The sequence below is a fragment of the Chrysochloris asiatica genome, unplaced genomic scaffold (genome assembly GCF_000296735.1).
Source record: "Chrysochloris asiatica unplaced genomic scaffold, ChrAsi1.0 scaffold00038, whole genome shotgun sequence".
Lineage (NCBI taxonomy): Eukaryota > Metazoa > Chordata > Mammalia > Afrosoricida > Chrysochloridae > Chrysochloris > Chrysochloris asiatica.
This window is the reverse complement of record NW_006408556.1, coordinates 15,198,276-15,217,183: the sequence shown is the minus strand read 5'-3', so window position 1 is coordinate 15,217,183 and position 18,908 is coordinate 15,198,276. Positions and strand designations below refer to the sequence as shown.

The following is an 18,908-nucleotide window of genomic DNA, read 5'->3' as shown; positions in this document are numbered from 1 at the left end:
CCCACATCCCCAAGTTTGATCAGATGTCCCCATGTTTTATGTCTTTTCCATTTTACCACTTGTCACAGATTTAGAGTTCTGTCTCCCTACCCTCTTATCCCACCACACCCTTGAATGGAACTGTCATTCATAATAGTCTCCCAGGCCTAACACAAAGGCTGGCCTAATAAGCATGGCTTGAAGGAATAAATGGCTGGAGAAAGTAGACTTTTTTATGAAGCATTGTTCATAAATGTCAAAGATTGACACTTCCATCTCACTCAGGGCCAGGACAGCGGGGGAGGGGTTATAAACTAAGGTAGACAAGTCAGAGCTGGGGTCTCTTTCAGTTCAAGAAACTCTAAGACTCAGTATATAACACAAATTTTTCCCTGGGGACAAAGTCTCCCACCTGCATCCCCTTCCCACTCCCAGCCTATTACAACCTACAAGGTCCCCAAACCAAGTTTAACCCTTTCCTGTCGTCTGGGCAGCAAGCTCAGCAACATAGACAACTACTTCCTTGAACGTTGGGCAGAGGCCTGGATTATGTAGCTCCTGAAGGCAATTTTATTCCAAGGCCCATGACTCCCTTTTTAGGTGAGTGCTGTTCCACTCATCACCCATATCTAGAGTCTCTCTTCTATATTAAGGGAGGGGTAGACAGGGTCCCCCCCAGGTCCAGCCCAGCCAGAAATAGGACTCTAACCCCAAAACAATGAGGTGGGTCACCCCATATCCTAGACACCCCATATCCTGTTGTTAAGTGCCATCTAAGTTCATCCTGACTCATAACGACCCAGTACAGGGTTTCCAAGGAGTAGCTGGTGGGTTTGAACCACCGACCTCGTGATTCACGGCCCAGTGTTTATCCTACGCCGCCACACGGGGGGGTTCCCCATACCCTATACGCCATAAAAACAAATGCCAGATTCCCCAAGGGAGGAATGAAAGAGGACGGGAGGAAGCTGGAACAAGAATTCAACGAGAAGGAGAAACAGAAGGAGATTTGAGATCAGAATTAAAATCTTTAATACAAAACGCTTTTTTTTTTTAAGATATATCTGTATTTCTTGTTGTTGTTTAAAAATAAATATGTACTACGGAATATCTCGAAAAACTGCACTAGAGACAAAGACGAGATGTTAATATCTTTTTCCCCCACAATTATTACGGACAAACAGTAGCACCAATAAATAAATGATACAAATATTAAAATTAAAAAAGGAGAGAGATTTAGTATGTAGAATTCTCTATTTTTGTTTTGTTTTTACATATAAAAAACAGAATAGCGATGTCTATTTTATCAGAATCACATATATACATAAACATATATATATATGTATATATATACAAAGTAGCCAAATATATATATAGTATGTAGATGTATATTGAAACCTTATTTCAAAGGAATGTGTGGTGGGGAGCTGGGAAAATAAGAAGGGCAGCGCTGAATGTTAGCAAAATTAAATATCTGGTTCAGTTCATGCTAGTAGTGACTGTCGCCGATCAGGGCGAGAGATTGGAAACATGAATTTCATACACAAAAACCAATACAAATAAAAGAGAGCGAAAGACAGCAAGAGAGAGATACATCTCATAAATAGTTGAAATTAAATATTAACAAAGAATACTGAAAAAAACCCTACTCTTTAATTAAATTAACTGTTTAATTTCTAATTAAAAAGGGATATTAAATAAGTACTGTATATAAAACACTTTCTCTTCTCTCTACCTCCAAGATGAGCTTGTGGATCCTGCCCTGTCTCTCTCTCTCTATGACGCAAGAAGGGACGGGTCAGGGGCCGAGGAGGGTCAACCACTCACACACTCAGCCAGGACTCCCGGGGTAGGGGGGCAGAACTAGTGGTTTTAATGATCTGAGGACATCAGGCCCTCCTGGCCTGCACCCCAGAGACAGGAGGCCGAGGCCCTTCCCTCTGAGGATGAGGATGGGCTCCCAGGATAGCGGGCGGTCACAGGGCTGCTCTTCCTCCCACCAGCGTCTCTCTTCTCTTCGCCGGGACATCTGTCAGTGGCCTCCTGAGCATCTCAGATGCAGGGGAGAAAGGTGACAGCAGGTGAAGGCCCCCCCAGGTGTAGACTCTTGAATCTTCCAGGCATTGCCCCTGGGGGCAAAATGCCCACGCAAGATGCAGACAAAATCCCCAAAGCACAGCAATGTCCTGAGGTTCCCCCAACTCCTGGTCAGAAGCCAGCCTCCTCATCCCTGTATCTGCCATCTGTCTTTCTGTCCATTTGACTCAGGGTAGCATCTTAGGGCCAGGACTGGGTTTGTCAGTGTTCCCAAAAGCAGACCAAATTTGCCCCCATTCCCTGGCCCTATGTTCCCAGTCAGGGAAGGAGGCCCTGGCCTCCCAAATAGGGATTAACACCATCATGCCAGTTTCCCTCCTCTCCTCATTCTCTTCCCTGGCGGGATCTGAGTAGGGACACTCTTCCCCACTCGAGTCCACAGCAGTCAAATACATCCAGTGAAGACACCAATAACATTAGCAATGTTAATTTAAAAAAAGAATATATATATTTTATAGATGTATAAAATATATATATTTATTTTATATATATGTATATATACATACATATATATGCATATATGTATGTATGTATGTATGTGGGTGTGTCTACAGGAATCCCAGAAATAAACTCTCTACTCTTCCGGGCTTGGTGATTTAGCAGCAAAAAAAAAAAAAAAATGTCGATCCAATTTCAAGAGGGACCGTGCTTGGTCACCTGCCCGGGAATGCTTCTGCCGAAGTCTTGCCCTCCGGACCCAAAGTGCTCTGCGCAGAGTCTCGTCTTCCTTCATTTCAGGTTTCTGGATTAAGGATTGTTTTGTCGGTGGTGAGGGTGATGTGGCGGCAGCTGCGTAGTTTCTGGGGCTTTCTGTATCAGTCTTTCCACGTGAGAGGTCTGGTTCCCGAAACCCCTGGGGGAGGCTCCCTCCTCCAGCCCGGCTCACCGCCTTGGCTTGTCACATCTGCAGGAGGTGGGAAACAGAGGCTGGGGGTTAGAGCCAGTGAGGAGGCCTGATAGGGCAGGCAGCCCCTCTTGCCTGCTTGTCCCTGCAGCTCTCTGGCATGCAGGAGTAGAGAGGATAGGATGGGGAAGGTGTGGTCCTGTCCTCAGGGAGCCTCAAGTCAGAGGCATCTGAGCAGTAGCTCTCCTCAGGGACTCACAATCTGATGGGAAGCCACAGCAACTGCCCTCTGCTACTTATAGTCTAGTTGAGACAACAAGACAAGAACACGGAACATTTTACAAAGCAACAAATTAACAAGTACCAAAGAGCAGTCCTATTTGACATGTTGGAGCCAAGGAGTGGTCAAAGTTGGATGGAGGACAGAGGCCATTGGAAAAGGGTCCCTACAGAAGGAGACCGCAGGGGGAGGAGCTGTTCTGGGCAGGGGAGAGAACATGTAATGGTTCCCAAGGCAGGGGAAGTCAGAGGGGCCTGAAGACCCAGGACAGTGAGAGGTACACCTCTCTCCTCAAGCCCTCCACTGCCTCCTCTCGCTTGAGCTCGGGGCTGCAGCAGGCCCCATGTGCCAGGCTGCCTTTCCTCTCTACTGTGTTGCTGAATTTTGGGTGGGGAGAGACAACATGGTGGCTGGAATCAGGGAGGCCCTCCAATAACTTTCTCATGGTGCCTCTGGTCCTGGGCTGGTGTCTCTGATGGACCCACTATGAACAGGATACAGAACAGGCTCTACCCCTCTTCAGGAGAATCTGGGAATGGAGATCCTGAGCTTCTGATTTGGGGAACTAAAATTCCCAGATACAAGCAGATCAGGGATTTTGGAAAGCACTTTGGAAATTAGGGTAACTTCAGGGTCGCTCGCAAGTTACTCCCATCTAGGACAGCCTCTTAGTAGAAAAATCACCACAGAATCCCCCAAAGGTCAAGTCCCGTATCTTCCTTGAGCCACTCCCCCTAGGGTATGGAGACCCCCCTCCATCCAGCCCTGGAGTTATGCAGAGTTCTCTGGTCCTTGGTACTAATATACCCTTCCAATTTTCACATGGCACCAAGACAGACAAACAACCTGGGCTTGGTTCCCTGAGCGCCCACCAGCCACAAGAACACTCGCTGGGAAGGGAACGGGCAGCCACTGTCAAAGGGCTTTGCTAATGGAGTGTCTGGGCTAGCTGAGGGTACTCTGGCTCCACGTAGGGTTTCCGTAAAAGCCCTTCTGTCTTGGGGAAGGCTTACTCTAACCCAGATGACAGGCCAGTCCAAGTATCAAAAGATTGATGGCCACCGACTCTGTGTGGTCCTCACCTCACACCCTGAACTCAGTCTTATAATCACTCATACATTCAATTCTTCCTTGGTCCCCACTCTAGACATGGGACAGTCATAAAGGGGAATTCACCAGGCTTGGTTGTAAGGAGTTCGTAAACTGACATTAGGACAGTGGGCCCATGCTGGGGTCCTTTGGAAATATGTGGGACTGTTTGTCACCACAACTGGTAGAGGATCTTCTACAATGAGTAGGAAGAAGTTCCCATCCTAAATCAAGAGCCAGAGCTCGTGTCTTCAGGGAACAAGCCCAACTGGGAGACTGGAGGGATACTCAACCTTTAACCCCATGGAGAAATACTGTGGGGATGAGGAGCCCAAAGCTGCAGACTTGAGAGGGTTATGGCTAGGCCACTTTGTAAACTGTAGCACTCCACACACCTGGAAAGGCTCCCAGTATTAGTAGTAAAAGTAGTAATCACAACATCAGGACTAACAGCCACCACAAGTAGTAGGACCACAGAACACAACACACAGTTGGCGTCCACATCACCACATGAAGCCACACAAGCCTACCCACTCAGGCAACCAGGGCAACCACGGAATGGGCACCACCAGACCGGGCCAGAGCCCACTGCCCACCACAGGGAGGTTACAAGCAAGAGACTGTAATAATCACCAGGCAGGCAGCTAGAAGCCAAGCAAGCGGCTGGCCCCTCTCAGGTGCGCATGCTCTCTCTTTCTCTTTCTCTCCCCATCTCTGCATGAGGCCCCTCTCTGACTTGCTCACTCGTCCTCTGGGAACCAACCTGCAAGTACGTTCGTTTAACTCAAGCTGCCTCGCCTTGCAACGTGAGTCTGTGTTTTTGCAGGAACATTTACACGTCTGCGGATCTTGTACAAACAAATGCTTTCTCCGCTCTGAGCAAGGCCCACAGGGACTGCAAAAAGGCAAAAGGAAAGACATCTAAGCTAGAGCGTCAGCAGAGAGAGAGAAAAAAAAAAAAAAACCACCATGCAACACCCCCTATCACGTCCACAGCTGCACCCCCCACCTGACTCATCAGGCCCCCACGCCCTTCTACTCCCTGGAAGGATCGGAGCACTACAGTGGAAGACAGAGAGAGCGGCGAGAGAGGCAGTACTGGCTAGGAGGCCTGTCTGCAGAAGAGATGGGCGCAGACGGGCAGAGATGCAGGGAAAAGGCTGCCAGAAGGAGGAGGCCACGGGGCCCCAACTGCTGACACCTCAAAACAGCACAACTTAACTTTTCACCTGTTGGGAACGGCAACTGGGGGCCACGTGAGATCTCCAGAGGTCACCTGCTCACCGCATGAGGCCCCTCCACAAAAGGTGAGCATGATGGGAGGCCAAGCCCTGAGGCCGTGTCTATAGACCAGGCCACTGACAGCCAAGGGTCCAGGGCAGGACCCACCACAGCCTCCAGCCCAGGGAAGAGGCTTCTTTGGTACCATGGGTTGGAATGGAATGGGTAGCTCCCCTCCAGAGGCCCCCAAGTCCATGAGAAGCTGAGGTACCTCCCCCAAAAGAGGACGGGTCACCATGATGTTGCTTGACCTCCAGCCAACAACAAGCTGCCTCACGTTCATTCGCACCCCTTCCTCACACAATGAATGTCTGCTTTCCCCCATCCCCCTCAGCTTTCAGACAAGTGCAGAAGTCTAGAGCAGTGGAAACCAGTTGGACAAGCGGGCACCCGTGCCCAACACCAATGCCAACATGGGCCCGCCACCAGTGCCCAGTGGGTGAGAGAAAGTTGGTGCCCAGCCAAGCCAGAGTTCCCTCCCCAAATCCTCCAAGCTTACTCTACCTACCCACCTACCCATCCAACCCCAACCCTGGACCAGCAACACCACCACCACTCTGCCCACTGGTGCCAATTAGTGGAGTGAGAGAGAGACACTGGAGCTGGGAGGGAGGGGAGGAGGGAAGGGAGGAGGGTGGCAGGGTTACGGGATGAGTTTGATTGGGGGCCAGGGAGGCGCCAGGGAATTGGTTAGACAGTAGCGGGCACCAACGTACACGCTCCAGGATTTATACCGGGATTTCTTGCGCTTTCGTTTTTGCCCCTTTCCCTTTCCTCGAACTGATTTTCTGGAAAATAAAAAACAGAGACAGACAGAGAGAGACAGCAAGGGGGAAGGGAAAAGGAAAAGAAGCAGTGGGGAGGAGGACAAGGGTGGGAAAAACAAAACAAAGTCTGTAGGACAGGTTCCCCAGAGCAAGGCACGTGGGAAGGCAGCGGCTCCAGGAGATAGCTCGCACACATACACTCAGTATCTCCTCATTCTTGCCCCCTGGGGCAGCATGCCCAGCCCTAGGCAGGTCTTCAGACAGGAAGCAGAAACTGCATAGAGGACACAGGACCAGAAGGGGCCTCACTGTTGGTGGTGGCTGCTCATCCCAGGCAGAAGGAAAAGCTCTGAGGACCCTGGACTAGTCTGGCCAGAAGGCCGGGGGCTACAGAAGGTGGTGGGTCAGCTGGGAGGTCAGAGACCTGACTTGACTTTGTGAGGCGGGTCCGTACTTTGGACATCTTCTGCTTGTGTTTCCACATGCAACCCTACAGAGGTCCCCTCCAAGGGCCCTGCCTTTGGGAATCACGGTATAGGGAGCAGCTCCACTGGGTGCTGGCACAAGACCAAGGGCGGCACATAAAAGGCGCCAGCCCGCCCAGTCATAACCTGGGCTGGAGAGGCGGGGCTGGGTGTCATCAGAGCCCCACTCAGAGCCCCAGGCAGGCGGTACAGGGTGGGGTGGGAGTGAGGGGAGGCGGGGCCGGGATGTCACTTGGCAGAATGTTCTCTCTCCAGCCTGTCAAAGCCTGCTACACCATCTCACCAGACTCTTTTCCGAGCCCAGGCGAGCCCCTTGCTCTCTCCATGGGCACAACAGGCATTTGGGGAACAGGCAAGGGGACAGGTTATAGCCTGTCCCCCTCAAGGGAACCAGCACTCTCCACACCTTCAGGTCCAAAAGGAGAAGGCACCTCAGAATGTTTGCCAACAATAAATAAAGGCATACTTGAGAAGGGACCCAGGAGAGGAACATGGCTCGCTCCCTCTCAGGCGAAAGCACTGGAAAGGGGGCGATCTTCACATCTACACACACAACTCTGTCTCTCTCTCTCTCTCTCTCTCTCTGAACTAAATCGTAGCTTGGTAGCCACAGCGATGCTGAAAATTGAAGACTTGAGCAAAGGGGCAAAAGGTTAAGGTCTAGGGGGCCTCCATGTCCCTAGAGCATTGAGGGCAGACAGGGTGATGGGAGAGGATGAGGAGGAGGGAAGGGTACAGGTGTTCTCTCTCAGTCTCTTCTACACCTTCATGCCCAGTGTCAGCTGCTCACCTGTCTTGAAGGCTCACTGCCCGTCAGCCCTGGCCCCTGACCCATCCTGACCTGACCCTCGGGGCATTAGAAAATTGCCTCAGAAAATGACCAACATTGATTCTTTCTCCCCAACCAAAAGGGTCAAATCTTTGCTGCTGGCCCCACTCTTGCAGAAGGGCATGCATCAGGAACACATCCCAACAGGCCAATGGCACCACCAGAGAGCCGCCATCAGAGGCCATTTTCTCAGACACACAAAAGCTGGCCTCTCTGCCAGCTAACTCCCACTCCCCACTGTGGGGGCCCTAGAGATGACCCAGAAACCAGGGTTCATACTGTCCCCCAATACACCAAGAATGACTTAGAGACCTGGTAGGCATCCTCTCTTCCATAGGTAGCTCAAGGCTGAGTTTTCCCACTCACCCTAGAGCCATATTCCTGGAGCTCCCTCGAGCCTACTACTGCCACCACAAGTCCCCACAAGACCAACTCCCTGACACAGTGACATTGTCAGACTCCGCAGCAGAGGAAGCCAAGAGTCCTAAACCAAGGCAATAAGTCCAGGAGATGGAGAAGCGTCGAAGTCGTGGCCACTTACTTTTCTTGTCTTGCTTTTTCTTTCTTTGGTCTGCAGTGGATGGGGAAAAAAAGAAGAAAACAAGAGAGGAGTTAAGACAGTGATGATGGTAACGATAATTGCTGCTGTTAGCTACCATTGAGTCAGCCCCCAAATGGCGACCCCATATGACAAAACTACTCTATAGGGCTTTCTTGGCTATAATCTTTTCATTGGGTTTCCAAGGAGCAGCTGGTGAGTTTGAACCGCCAACCTTGCTGATAGCAGTCTAGTGCTTTTCCTACAGTGCCACACCAAGACTGGTGGGTTCAAACTGCCAACCTTAAGGTTAACAACTATTCACAAACCGAATGAAACATGTACGACATGCCAGCACTCACTTAATCCTTGTTACAGTGCTACAAGGTATAAATTATTAGTGTGCTGATTTTACGGATGTGGAAACTGAGGCACATTGAAGAAAACTGCCAAGGTGGAAATGGGCTAACAAGTGGGATGTCCTCAATCTTGGCATAGAGCAGGTACCTTACAGCTGATTGCTGCTGGCCTCACCCAGGTCTCCAACCTCACCTGCATTCGCATTTGCTGTGCTGTAGGAAGCTCATCTCTCCTATGTGCTGGCCTTGGTGAGGTTTGATCCGCATAATCTGGGGGCAAGGTAGCAGATCACAGAGATTAGTGACCCAGCCAGCCATACCCACATGGGCTAGCCCTGGGGGGCTCCTGCCACTCAAAACCCAGGGGTTCTATAAAGCAGGGATGAGTAGTGGAGGTAGGGGGGACCAGGGCTCTAGGTGGGAAGAGCCTCTGGCCCACCCCAACTCCCCCAACCCTGCTGGCCTCGGGGAGCCCCTGCTCCTCTTCAGAGCTAAGGTGACTACAAGGGTTGGCCAGGCTGGGGATTCGAGTCCTGGTTCTCATCACTCCCCATCCCCTCCCCTCCTTTCATCTCTGCAAGGCCCTACCCTGACCCCTAGTAGCTACCCAAGACCACCCCAACTCTGGTGTCTCAGAGCTCCCTCCAGCCCTATCAAGGTTAAGAAATGCTCCATCACTAGGCAGCACCCAAAGACTGGCTCACCCAACTTCCAAGAGTGGGAGAGAGGGGCTCCTGTCCAAGGGCCAAGTCCCCTGCTAAGCCCAGAGAGCAAAGGCCAGGGAGTCAGAAGTGGTTGGAGCTTTCTGGGAACCTGGACAATGCAGGCATCTTCTCCTCCAAAGAGGGCCCAGAGCAAGACCCCCACCCAACCTCCCCAGACCCACTGAGAGGTGGAAGCTAGGCAAGATAAGTCCAGCTCCTCATCTCAAGAGTTTCCCAGGAGACAACCTGGAACCAGCTGCTCCTAAAGTCTAATGCCCATCCCATCCCTGTGCCCACCTGCATAGTGATGTTGAAGTACTCGGTGGGCACACACTCCAAGCTCTCGTCATTACAGCAGCCCCCACACCGCATCAGGGGCACACAGGATGGCTTAAAGATGTACTCAATCTCATCAGGGTACTCCTGGAAGATGTCCACCAGGGTCTCGATTGGACGGCAGTAGCTACGTTGGTAGACATCCATGAACTTCACCACTGCATGGGAGGGGGGCACACATAGGCCTAGCAGGTCACACAGGAGATGGTCAGCCCCTGTCACCACCCAGTTCTGTGAGAGGTGTCCACTATCAGGCAAGTCTTTCCAAAAATTGAACTTGGGTCCCTCCGGCTGTGGTTCAAGTCCCTTCCTAAACTTTCCACCAAGAACACTTTTTACTTCAAAATTCACAGGATGCTGTCGGATTCCAAGGGCCATATCTGATCACCCTGCCTCACGCCAAAAGCTAAGCCAATTTCTGGCTTAGCCTTGATACCAGGGGAGAATATGAGTTGGGCAAACTTGTTGAGGTGGGCAGTTACAAAGAACCCTACCATGTGCTGTATGTGACTTCCCTTAAAGGAGGAACTGCTGGCTCTGCCAACCTATTCCCATTTCCCTATAACCTCCCCACTGCCATGGCCATAACATGAAGCATGCCACCAATGAGTTATTGATCATGTATGAAGAACTGGGCATTGTTTGCCATACACATCACCTCACACAATTCTCCCCACAGGTACTACCAGGGACTACTAGGACCCCCGCATTATAAATAGTGAATTGGAGGCTTAGAGAGGCTAAGTAACTTGTCCCAAGGCCACAATGCTATAAAGTGGTGGATTTCAAATCAGCTCAGACATCAGTCTTCGTGACCCAGTTACTGCTGTTGTTGGTAAGTGCTGACTCATAGTGACCCTGTACAAGGTTTCAAGGAATGACTATTGGGTTTGAACCACCGATCTTGCAGTTAGCAGTTCAGAGCTTATTCGACAGCTCCCAAACCTAGGTCATGCAAAAACAGAGGGGCAGCTTCAGGGGGCATTTTGCTACCTGCCAGACCCCGCCTCTCTCCCTGAACATGGGCTCAGGAGGTAGTGGGCCTCACCACAGGGGCTGGGCCTGTCTACACACTACATAGGCCCTGCCAGCCAAACTGCTTGCATCACGGGAAACAGCATTGCCACTGCAGCCACAGAGCATTTCTAGAAGCTCATCTGGAGGGAGACCAGAGTAAAGATAGCTTCCCAGGCAGGCCCAGAGCCTAGGGTGCACTGGAGCATGAAGAGGTAATTCTGGGCCACAGGGGCGGGTCCCAGGAGAATAAGTAAATGCAGGACTCAGGAATGACTACTCCAAATTGTGGCCCAGTCACTCCCCATACACTCCACCACTACCGCATAGCAATCCTGTCCCCGAAACGCTTTTCCCAGATACAGGAGGGAAGACAACTACACCCAGAGGCCTGTGACCTTGGGCCAGTCCCTGCCTTCTCCTGGCCTCAGACTTCGAACCTCTCCATAAAAGGAAGGCTAAAGTCCTGGTGTGGCACTGCAAAGTCAGTTTGAACTGCAAGGTTGGCGGTTCAAGCTCACCAGTCACTCCTCGGAAACCTATACGGGGTCACTCTGAGTCAGAACCAACTTGACAGCACTTAACAACAACAACAAAGTTATTGAAATGGAGATGGAAATGGGTGAGGGGTTGTCTTTCACTTCCCAGTCTCAAGAACAGGTGCCCATTTCTTAACCAGGTTAACACCAAGTTTAGAACTTAAATGTGTACCCCATAGACATATATCTTCCCAGAGATAATTGGGGTGACCCTTGTACCACTCTGGTTTCCACAGTTAGCTTTCTAGAAGAGAAAAAGAAGATGAGAGCTGGTCTACGGTAGGGATAAAGAGCAATGAGAAAGCCACAGGTGTGAACATAGGAAGGATGAAGAGTGTGAGAATGTAAGAATCCAAACCAGTTCCTGGCCTTGCTAAGATCTCTACTTGCCCTATCAAACAATGGGCAGAGTCTTTCTCTATTCTCAAAGGATTAAGGTACAGAGTCAATGCAAAGTAAATGAGTGCCTGAAGAAGTCATTTCTTTTAAGTAAAGTCTATACAGAAGATGACTAATCAAGAATTCGTGAACTGACACTTCATTGTGGTTGGGGACAGAAGTGACCTGAGCTTTGGAACCATGAGACCCCACCTAGGAGGGGATGACAAAAAGGTCTAGCTGGCAGTTGAAGACACAAGACTTGGGTTGGACATTTTTATGAAAAACTTCTCCCTGGCACCTCCAAGGCCAGTGGGAGGTGGGGGTGGGGATGGAGGTGACTATCACCAGTACCCTTTTCCCCAGCTACTGCCTCCAAGGAAACTGTTCCTTCACACAGGTCATGTACACACATACACTCCAACATGAGGCTTTCGTGGTTTTCCTTATTTATCACAGACACCCTTTTCTCCAGCAAACAAAGACCATTTGTCTTGCTCTCCCGGACCACAGAGACCACTGGGAAGCCAAGAGGGGTGGTAGCACTCGGGGGAGGGGATATGCCTGTCAGTGACACAAGCCATACAGTAGCTGGGAAGTCAGGTCAGGGCCCAGGAAAGTGCGGAGGGGGGCAGGGAGGGGGGGCCAGAGAAGGCAGAACCGGTTAGGCACCAAGCAGTCACCAGTTCTGGAGTGAAAACACTGTCCCTGGCTCCCACCCTAGTTTGGGCTCAGGGAACCTGGCCTGGCGGAAGACCCCGGGGGCCTTCCCTCTTCAGGGGGCAGAACTGAAGGAGTGGGCATCGAGTACCCTCCCCCTGGCTGGAACAGAGGCCACATTCAGTAGGGGGAGGGGGAAGCCAGAGTGCCCCCCAGAGAAAAGGGAGGATCCCACACGCCGAACCGCGGCGGAACAAAAGGCAGGCAGCTTCGGGGGCTGGGCGGGGAGGCGGGGCTCCGGGGAGCTACAGCCAGCCCTCTGCTGGCTAGGCAGAGAAGTACACGGCACTCAAACCTGCTCCACTAAGACAGACGGACAAGGCTTCGGGAAAAGAACTTTCCCCACCCCTAAGGGAATGTAAACTGGGGAAGGAGAGGGGTCCCTTAGACTGTTATGGGCCTCTAGCTCCCACACAGCCAGCACCCATCACACAGAGCCCACAGGTGGGTATGGCTGGGTAGGTGTCTGAACATCCATCCTCCCTGCGAACAGAAAAAGGGCACTTCTCTAGACACCTGGGACCCTTAAACACTGGTTCTTTCAGGTCTGTGCTTAGGGCTCCCCCTCTCCAAATACAATTTTACTGAAGGAGCAGAAGAAAATGGCAACAAGTTCTCTAGCAAGGGACTGACAAGGGGGTAGAGTCTTCAAGAAACTGAAGTGTTAATCTCAGAGTGTCCACCTCCTGCTCTTGATCCCCACATTCCTGTGCTCCTTCCCCTTGCCCACACAGGCCTGAAGAGAAGGAAAAGAGCTTCTCCACCCATCCCCTGGGGAGACAAAGGACCCCATCCAAGAGCCATGGGGACTCACCTTCATGGGATTTCATCTCTCCTCCTTCTGCGGTGGGTGCAGCCTGTGACCACTGAGGACAGAAGAGCAAAGCATGGGCAGGGGGCAGAACCACCTGGCCCTCTTCCCTCCTTGTTTCCCTCCCAGCCATAGCCTCTGGCTTCTCCAAGTCTTCTGAGGAGCACAGGGCAAAGGAAGGGGCTCCTGAAGACACAGAGCATGCCCACCACTGCTGGTCTGCTCTAACTCTGAATTGAAGGATGTTAAAGACTAACAAAGATTTGAGGGTCGGGAGCTCAAAATCCAGGAGAAAAACAGCCCTGCCCCTTCCTCACAGTTTCCGCTCTTCACACTCACAGTCTCGTTAATGCACTAAGAAAACCAAAGTGCCTCAGTCTCCCAGATTGCCTGATCCAGAGCCGCTAGTACAGGTATTAGGGTCAAACAGGAGACCAAGTTTGGACTGGGACAGGAAGGACTGGGGGTGAGAAAAACAACATGGTGACCTTTTCCTGCTGACATGACAAATACCAGGGTGAGTTGCTACTGGGGGGGGGGGGGGGGTTCAGAGGAACGAAGGGCATCAGCCACCCTCCTCCACCCAGATTCTTCCAGGTCTCAGAGATACTGCATACCCACGGGTTGTCTATAGGGTAAAACCCTGGAAAGAAACCCGGGGTGTGTGGGAGGAGGGGTTGCGGCTGTAAGGGTGAACTCCATCCTCTCCCACTACACAAATTTCTCCAAAGTTTGACTATTTCCTCCCACCTGATTCCCTGGTTTCTTCTTCCTTCCAGAGTTAGGGGGTCCTAACCCCCTCTCTCTCACCTTCCTCAAATGCAACCTGGGAAGCCTTTAATGCCTTTCCTCTGCCCAGCCCCTAGGGGGCCCCCTGCCCTACCTAAGCCTGAGGCCTCTCCCACCCCCTCCCCACCGGATAGTTCCTTCCCTCCCCAGAAGCTGTGAAGGTCAACAAGCCCAGCCATGTGGAGCTGACAGCGCAAAGCAGGCAAAGGCTTCTCCAGCCCTTTCAGAGGGTCTTCAGTTCACTCTAACGCCCCACCCTACCGGCTTCTCTGGTGGAGCAAATCCCAGAGCTGCACTCTAGCTTCCTAAACTACACACCTCAAAGAGAACGAGTACCATTTGTCTGTCAATCTCCTTCCCACGCACCCTAGCACCCCAACCTTGTCTCCAGAGCCAAGGCCAGAGGAAGTCCCTCTCAATATGACAGTTGCCAAGCTTGCAGCTGGACAGCATCCCACTGCAGCTCCCTCAAGGAGCCCCTTCCCTACAGTCTCACAACACCCCCTCTTTCTCTCCCCTCCTCCCCCCTGCGGCTCCCCCTGCCAACTTCTCCCTATAGTCTGCACTCCTCACGGGGTTCCAAGGAGGAAAGGGACAGAAACTCCACACACCCCTCCAAGGCCAGGGGCACCAAGAGGGGTGGCTCTGAACGGGGAGGGGCCAGGTGCCCTTCTCTGGGGGCCTCTGAAGGTCATACTGTGGCCAGGCAGTCACTCCTCCTCCTCACACACAACCACCCCCCCCCCTTCCAGAAGCCTGGAGCCAAGGCCTTTGTGCCAGGGTCTGAGGAACTTTGGGTGGCAACAGGGACCCTTGCCCGTTTCCTTCCCTCTGTCTCCTCTCTATAGGGACTCTGAGTGAAGGAGGATGCAAGGCAGGAGAGGAAGGGGACCATTTGGGTGGCTTTGAAAAACAAGTAGGCAAGTCTGGAGTTCCCAAAACCACCTGCTCCAACTCCCTGCTCCAATGCCCTACTCCACGAGGGAGAAGTATGTATGTAAGGGTCTGGGGGTGGACGGCAGGTGTCTTTTCCTCCTTGGTTACCACAAGGATTTGGAGGACTGGGTGTCCAAAGCTGTGAAAGGCCAAGAATCACTTTCACAGGTGGTAAAGGTGGGGAGCAGGCGCCCCTTCCGAAGGTTCTGGGAGAACTATCTCCAAGCTGCCGGTGTCAGTGTAAATCGAAATAGTGACACTCTGTAAATCTTCCCTTTGGTCACCCCCCGAAAAGGCTAGGCGCAGCTCCACTAAGAACTGTGGAGGAGGGGAGAGAAACAGACTGTCACCAGCTCACGCCTTTTGGGTAGAGTCTCGACAAAGCACAGCCCCGGGTGGGCTCCGATCCCCGACTTCTTAACAGGGATCGTCCTTTGCCCAAACTTAAGGGCAGGAGAGGGGCCACATAAGGGGCCTGGCAAAGGGGAGTAAAAGAATAAAAGGGTGTCTGGGGTTTCTCTACACTCTTTTATGGGAGAAAAAGGGGACAGGGGGAAGGGGCATGCGGGAATTCCTCCTAACCCAGGAGGGGACAAGGGGTTGGCACTGTGGGAAGGAATAGGAGTGGTTGCCGCGATCCCAGGTCTGGAGCTACCTCGCGAGGTCACCTTCCCGTGTAGGGCCGGCGGGGGGAGGGGCGCCGCTCGCCGCCCCGGGCTCCCAGCTTCGGCCGCCGCGGCTCCGAGAACACGCGGCCGGCCAGGCCCGGGCTGATGTAATCGGCTCCGCGCCGCGCGCGCCCGGCCGGGCGGGGGAGGGCGGGCACCCAGCGGGAGACGGGCGGGGGTGGCGCGGCGCAGGTGGCCCGGCGGGGAGGGGGGTCCCCGCTGCTACCCATCCCAAAACTTTTGCCAAACTCGCGGAGAGGGCCGAAGAGGCCAATCGGCAGTGACAGCGAGCTCCCTTTTTCGCCTGCGCCCTCCCCCCTCCACGCTCTCTGCCCTCGTTAGTCCAAGGTCCGAGCACCCCCTCCCCGCTGGGCTCGGGCTTTCGCCCCCGCTGCCCCGACTTCCAGTTCGTTGGGGACCAGCGGCTGGGAGCAAACTTCAGCCGCCCGCGGCAGCGCAAGCCCAGCCCCCTCGGCCTCCTCCTCGGGCTCCCGCCCTCCACTGGTCGGCCCAGATCGTACGTGCGGTGACTCTGGTGGGTGGGCAGGGCCCGCGTGGGCGGCGAGACTTTATCCCGGTGCCCTCACACCTAGCTCGCGTCCCCCACACGTACGACGACGAGGGGGATGTCGAGCGCCAGATGCCCATGGACCCGCGTGGGGCATGGATTCCCCACGCGCGCGCTCGCACGCACGTTCCCAATCGGGAGAGGCGCTTGCAACAGCCCGCGTCGCCAGGCGGGCACAGTCGCTTACCTTGGCGTGGTGGAGGTAGAGCAGCAAGGCAAGGCTCCAATGCACCCAAGAAAGCAGAAAGTTCATGGTTTCGGAGGCCCGGCCGGGGCCGGCGCGGCTCGCGCTCCCTCTCGGGCTCCGGCTGCGGGGCGGCCCGCTCTCCTCGGCGCCTTGGCGGTCTCCTTTTCCTCCTGGAGCCAAGGCCCTGGCCGGGGCCTGGAGAGCGCGCGCGGCTGGAGCACTGTCTGCGCACACGGCCGCCTCACCCGTCCATGAGCCCGGCTTCCGAGAGCCGAGTCGCAGCGGCCCCCTCTCCTCCTCCTCTTCCTTCTCTTCTTCCTCCTCCCCCTCCTCTTGCTGCGGCTCCTCCCGGCCCGAGCTAGCACTTCTCCCGGCTTCGCTCGGCTCGGCTTCCCCGGAGCGGACCACGACTCCTCCGGAGCGAGAACAGCCCAGAAGTTGGACGAAAAGTTTCAGTGCATCACCGCGAACCCCGACCCCCTCCACCCCGCCTCCGGGCGCGGGCTCCGATTCCAGCCCGCGGCTCGCCGCTGCGTCCACCGTCGGCCACCGGCCGGAGAGGAGGTGGGCGCTGGGGCGGGGGGCGGTGTCTGTCTGTCTGTCCGTCAGCGCTGCTGGTCCGATGCGGGATCCAGAGGGGGAGGGCTCACGCTGCGCTCCGGCGGTCACCCCAAAAAGCAGGTCACTCACTTTGCCCCTGTCCCTCTCGTTGATCGCTGGCTCGTGCGCTCTGACCTCGTCTCTCTCTCTTCCTTGACTTCTCTCTGGCGTTCTTGCTACGTCTTTCCTTTCTGCTGGTTTCCAAAATCCGAAGTGATTTGGGGGAGTAGAAGAGCAACCCCCCAAACCGTCGGCCAGATTTAAGTGAGGAATGGGAAACAAAAATAAATTAAAACGGGAAATAATAGTTTTTTCAAATGTTTAAGGAAAAAGCAAGGGGATAAACCCCAGGTAAACCAGTATCAAATTCCAGTGCAGAGGCCCCAGCCCGGTAACCTCGCGGGTCCGTCCGTCTCGCAGCCGCGTTTCCCGACCAAGTGCCGCTGCTGCCGCTTTGCAGCCCCGCGGCCCCAACCCTCTGCGCTCCTCACCGCTTCCAGCCGACTTTAAAAAAAAAAAAAAAATGCCTGGCTCCTCCTCCCGCCCCGCCCCGGGGCGGAGACAGATCAAGCCTTGCCTCCAGTCCCTCCGGCCCCAGGCGCCTGCTGGTAACGTGCTGCGGTGGCTCACCCTACCCCCGAGGACTCTGAGTGAAGCCAGGACCCCCAACTCACCCCAGTGAAGGGAAAGCGCGATCTCCCACCAAAGTTCACAGTCTGAAAATTACCCACTTACCCCCAAAAACTCTGCCCCGAGACACACATTCCCGCTGGGTATTCGAGAGGAGGAGCAAGAAAGTGAGGTTATGTGCTGACAGGGCCGGAGATCTCGTTCTGTCTTATCTGGGAACAGTAGAGGGACGAATAGGGACTGATGAGAAGAGGGACTAATTGGAATACTGGAGTGACCCCTATCCTTCTTTCTCCTCTAACACCCTCATCGCTTACACACACTCACATTGACACCCACACCCTCCTCCTCACTCTCACGCAGATGCTGCCCTCCCAAGTTCATCTAGCTCGAACGAGCGCTTCCCTGTGGTGACCGAGCGCCCCCTAGTGGCTACTGTCTGAACACCCCCAACGCTGGCTGAGAAGCAAATGGGTCTCCTGTAGGTTGGGGAAGTTTATTTCAGACCAGCCCCCATTTCTGCTCCCAAACAGTCGTATTCCTCGAATGACCCTACGCACAGGACAAGGTATCCATCTGAAACCTTTATCATGCCTACAGACCTTAGACTGAGCTGTGACCGACCTACTGAGATGGCTGGGGTCCTTCCAGAAGTGTCAGAGAAGCTTCCCTGAAAGAAAAATTTGGCGCCAAATTTGTGGAGAGCAGGAAGCCGTGTCTTTCCAGGGTTAGGAGTAGTGGGGAGGGGGCGGGGAAGACAACCTGATGGAGCCCACGTATGCACTGTGGAGTTTGGCAGAGCCCAAAAGGAGAGGCAGCTGGGCAGACAGAGGCCCTTGTTCTTGCTCCCCCACCACCACCACCACCAGATGTTGCCAGGGAACTGAGGCCAGGGCCTGGTGGGGGCAGATGGAGACGAGGGCCTGAGTGATGATTCAAACCTACCCACCAACACTAAGGAACGTCTGTAGGCCAGCTGCCCAAAGCTCCCACCAGGCTGGGGGCCAAGGCTTCTTTCTATCTGCCCCAGCCCAGGCTCACAGCTAACCTTCTGAACAGAACTGAGGGGTTCTCCTTAGCTCCCCTACACACCACTGACAGGATCCCTTGGCTGCTTCCTCCAGCTTGAAACCTCTTCTCTATCTTTCCCATAATCCCTCACTTTTTCCCAAATCCCCCTTCTCCAACTCCCCAGGGTTTTTTCCCAAAGTGCTCCCCAAGGCTCCCCACCCCACCCTTGCATATAAGGACCAGCCTGGGGAAATTTCTGGTTGGGCTTTGGCCCAGTTGCCTCCAAGCTCCCCCCCCCCCCCCCCCCCCCCCCCCCGCCAGTGAACAAAGGGGGGCTCTAATGCCTATGGGAAGAGTGGACCCAACCAAGCTCATTATCCACCTAAGTCTGACCAGGACCTAGCCTGGGTCTGATGTAGCCCCTCTGAAGGGAACTAAATTGAGGATAGGAATACAGCAACTTGCCCTA

The 18,908-nt window shown here is 53.8% G+C and overlaps 2 protein-coding genes across 8 annotated transcripts; one reads left to right on the top strand and one right to left on the bottom strand.

Moving 5' to 3' along the window:
- Window positions 1-987: 987 nt before the first annotated feature.
- Window positions 988-17,251, bottom strand: VEGFA (vascular endothelial growth factor A). 7 transcript variants are annotated; one of them, XM_006860503.1, is made up of 8 exons: window positions 16,199-17,251; window positions 13,054-13,105; window positions 9,550-9,746; window positions 8,742-8,818; window positions 8,193-8,222; window positions 6,287-6,358; window positions 5,053-5,184; window positions 988-2,980 (listed from the first exon to the last, which is right to left on the bottom strand). In XM_006860503.1, exons 1-8 carry the CDS (start codon window positions 16,262-16,264, stop codon window positions 2,959-2,961), a joined length of 648 nt encoding a protein of 215 aa, XP_006860565.1. In that variant the 5' UTR covers window positions 16,265-17,251; the 3' UTR covers window positions 988-2,958. The 7 variants fall into 7 exon arrangements, with proteins under 7 accessions (XP_006860565.1, XP_006860566.1, XP_006860570.1 ...); XM_006860504.1 differs by having other exon boundaries at window positions 6,305-6,358; XM_006860508.1 differs by lacking the exon at window positions 5,053-5,184.
- Window positions 16,263-17,871, top strand: LOC102817092 (putative protein TPRXL-like). The gene is made up of 3 exons (XM_006860600.1): window positions 16,263-16,921; window positions 17,219-17,406; window positions 17,792-17,871. Exons 1-3 carry the CDS (start codon window positions 16,263-16,265, stop codon window positions 17,869-17,871), a joined length of 927 nt encoding a protein of 308 aa, XP_006860662.1.
- The last annotated feature ends 1,037 nt before the right edge of the window (window positions 17,872-18,908 follow it).

What these genes read in the sequence shown, in the direction of transcription:
- LOC102817092 (XM_006860600.1), top strand. Translation starts at nt 16,263, where the DNA reads ATGGTTTCGGAGGCCCGGCCGGGGCCGGCGCGGCTCGCGCTCCCTCTC. An exon ending in CTCTCGTTGATCGCTGGCTC is followed by an intron (nt 16,922 to 17,218) that starts GTGCGCTCTGAC and finishes TCCGTCTCGCAG; the next exon opens with CCGCGTTTCCCGACCAAGTG. An exon ending in CCGGCCCCAGGCGCCTGCTG is followed by an intron (nt 17,407 to 17,791) that starts GTAACGTGCTGC and finishes ACTCTCACGCAG; the next exon opens with ATGCTGCCCTCCCAAGTTCA.
- VEGFA (XM_006860503.1), bottom strand. Translation starts at nt 16,264, where the DNA reads ATGAACTTTCTGCTTTCTTGGGTGCATTGGAGCCTTGCCTTGCTGCTC. An exon ending in CACAGCAAATGCGAATGCAG is followed by an intron (nt 8,223 to 8,741) that starts GTGAGGTTGGAG and finishes CATCCACTGCAG; the next exon opens with ACCAAAGAAAGAAAAAGCAA. An exon ending in GAAAAAGCAAGACAAGAAAA is followed by an intron (nt 6,359 to 8,192) that starts GTAAGTGGCCAC and finishes TTTATTTTCCAG; the next exon opens with AAAATCAGTTCGAGGAAAGG.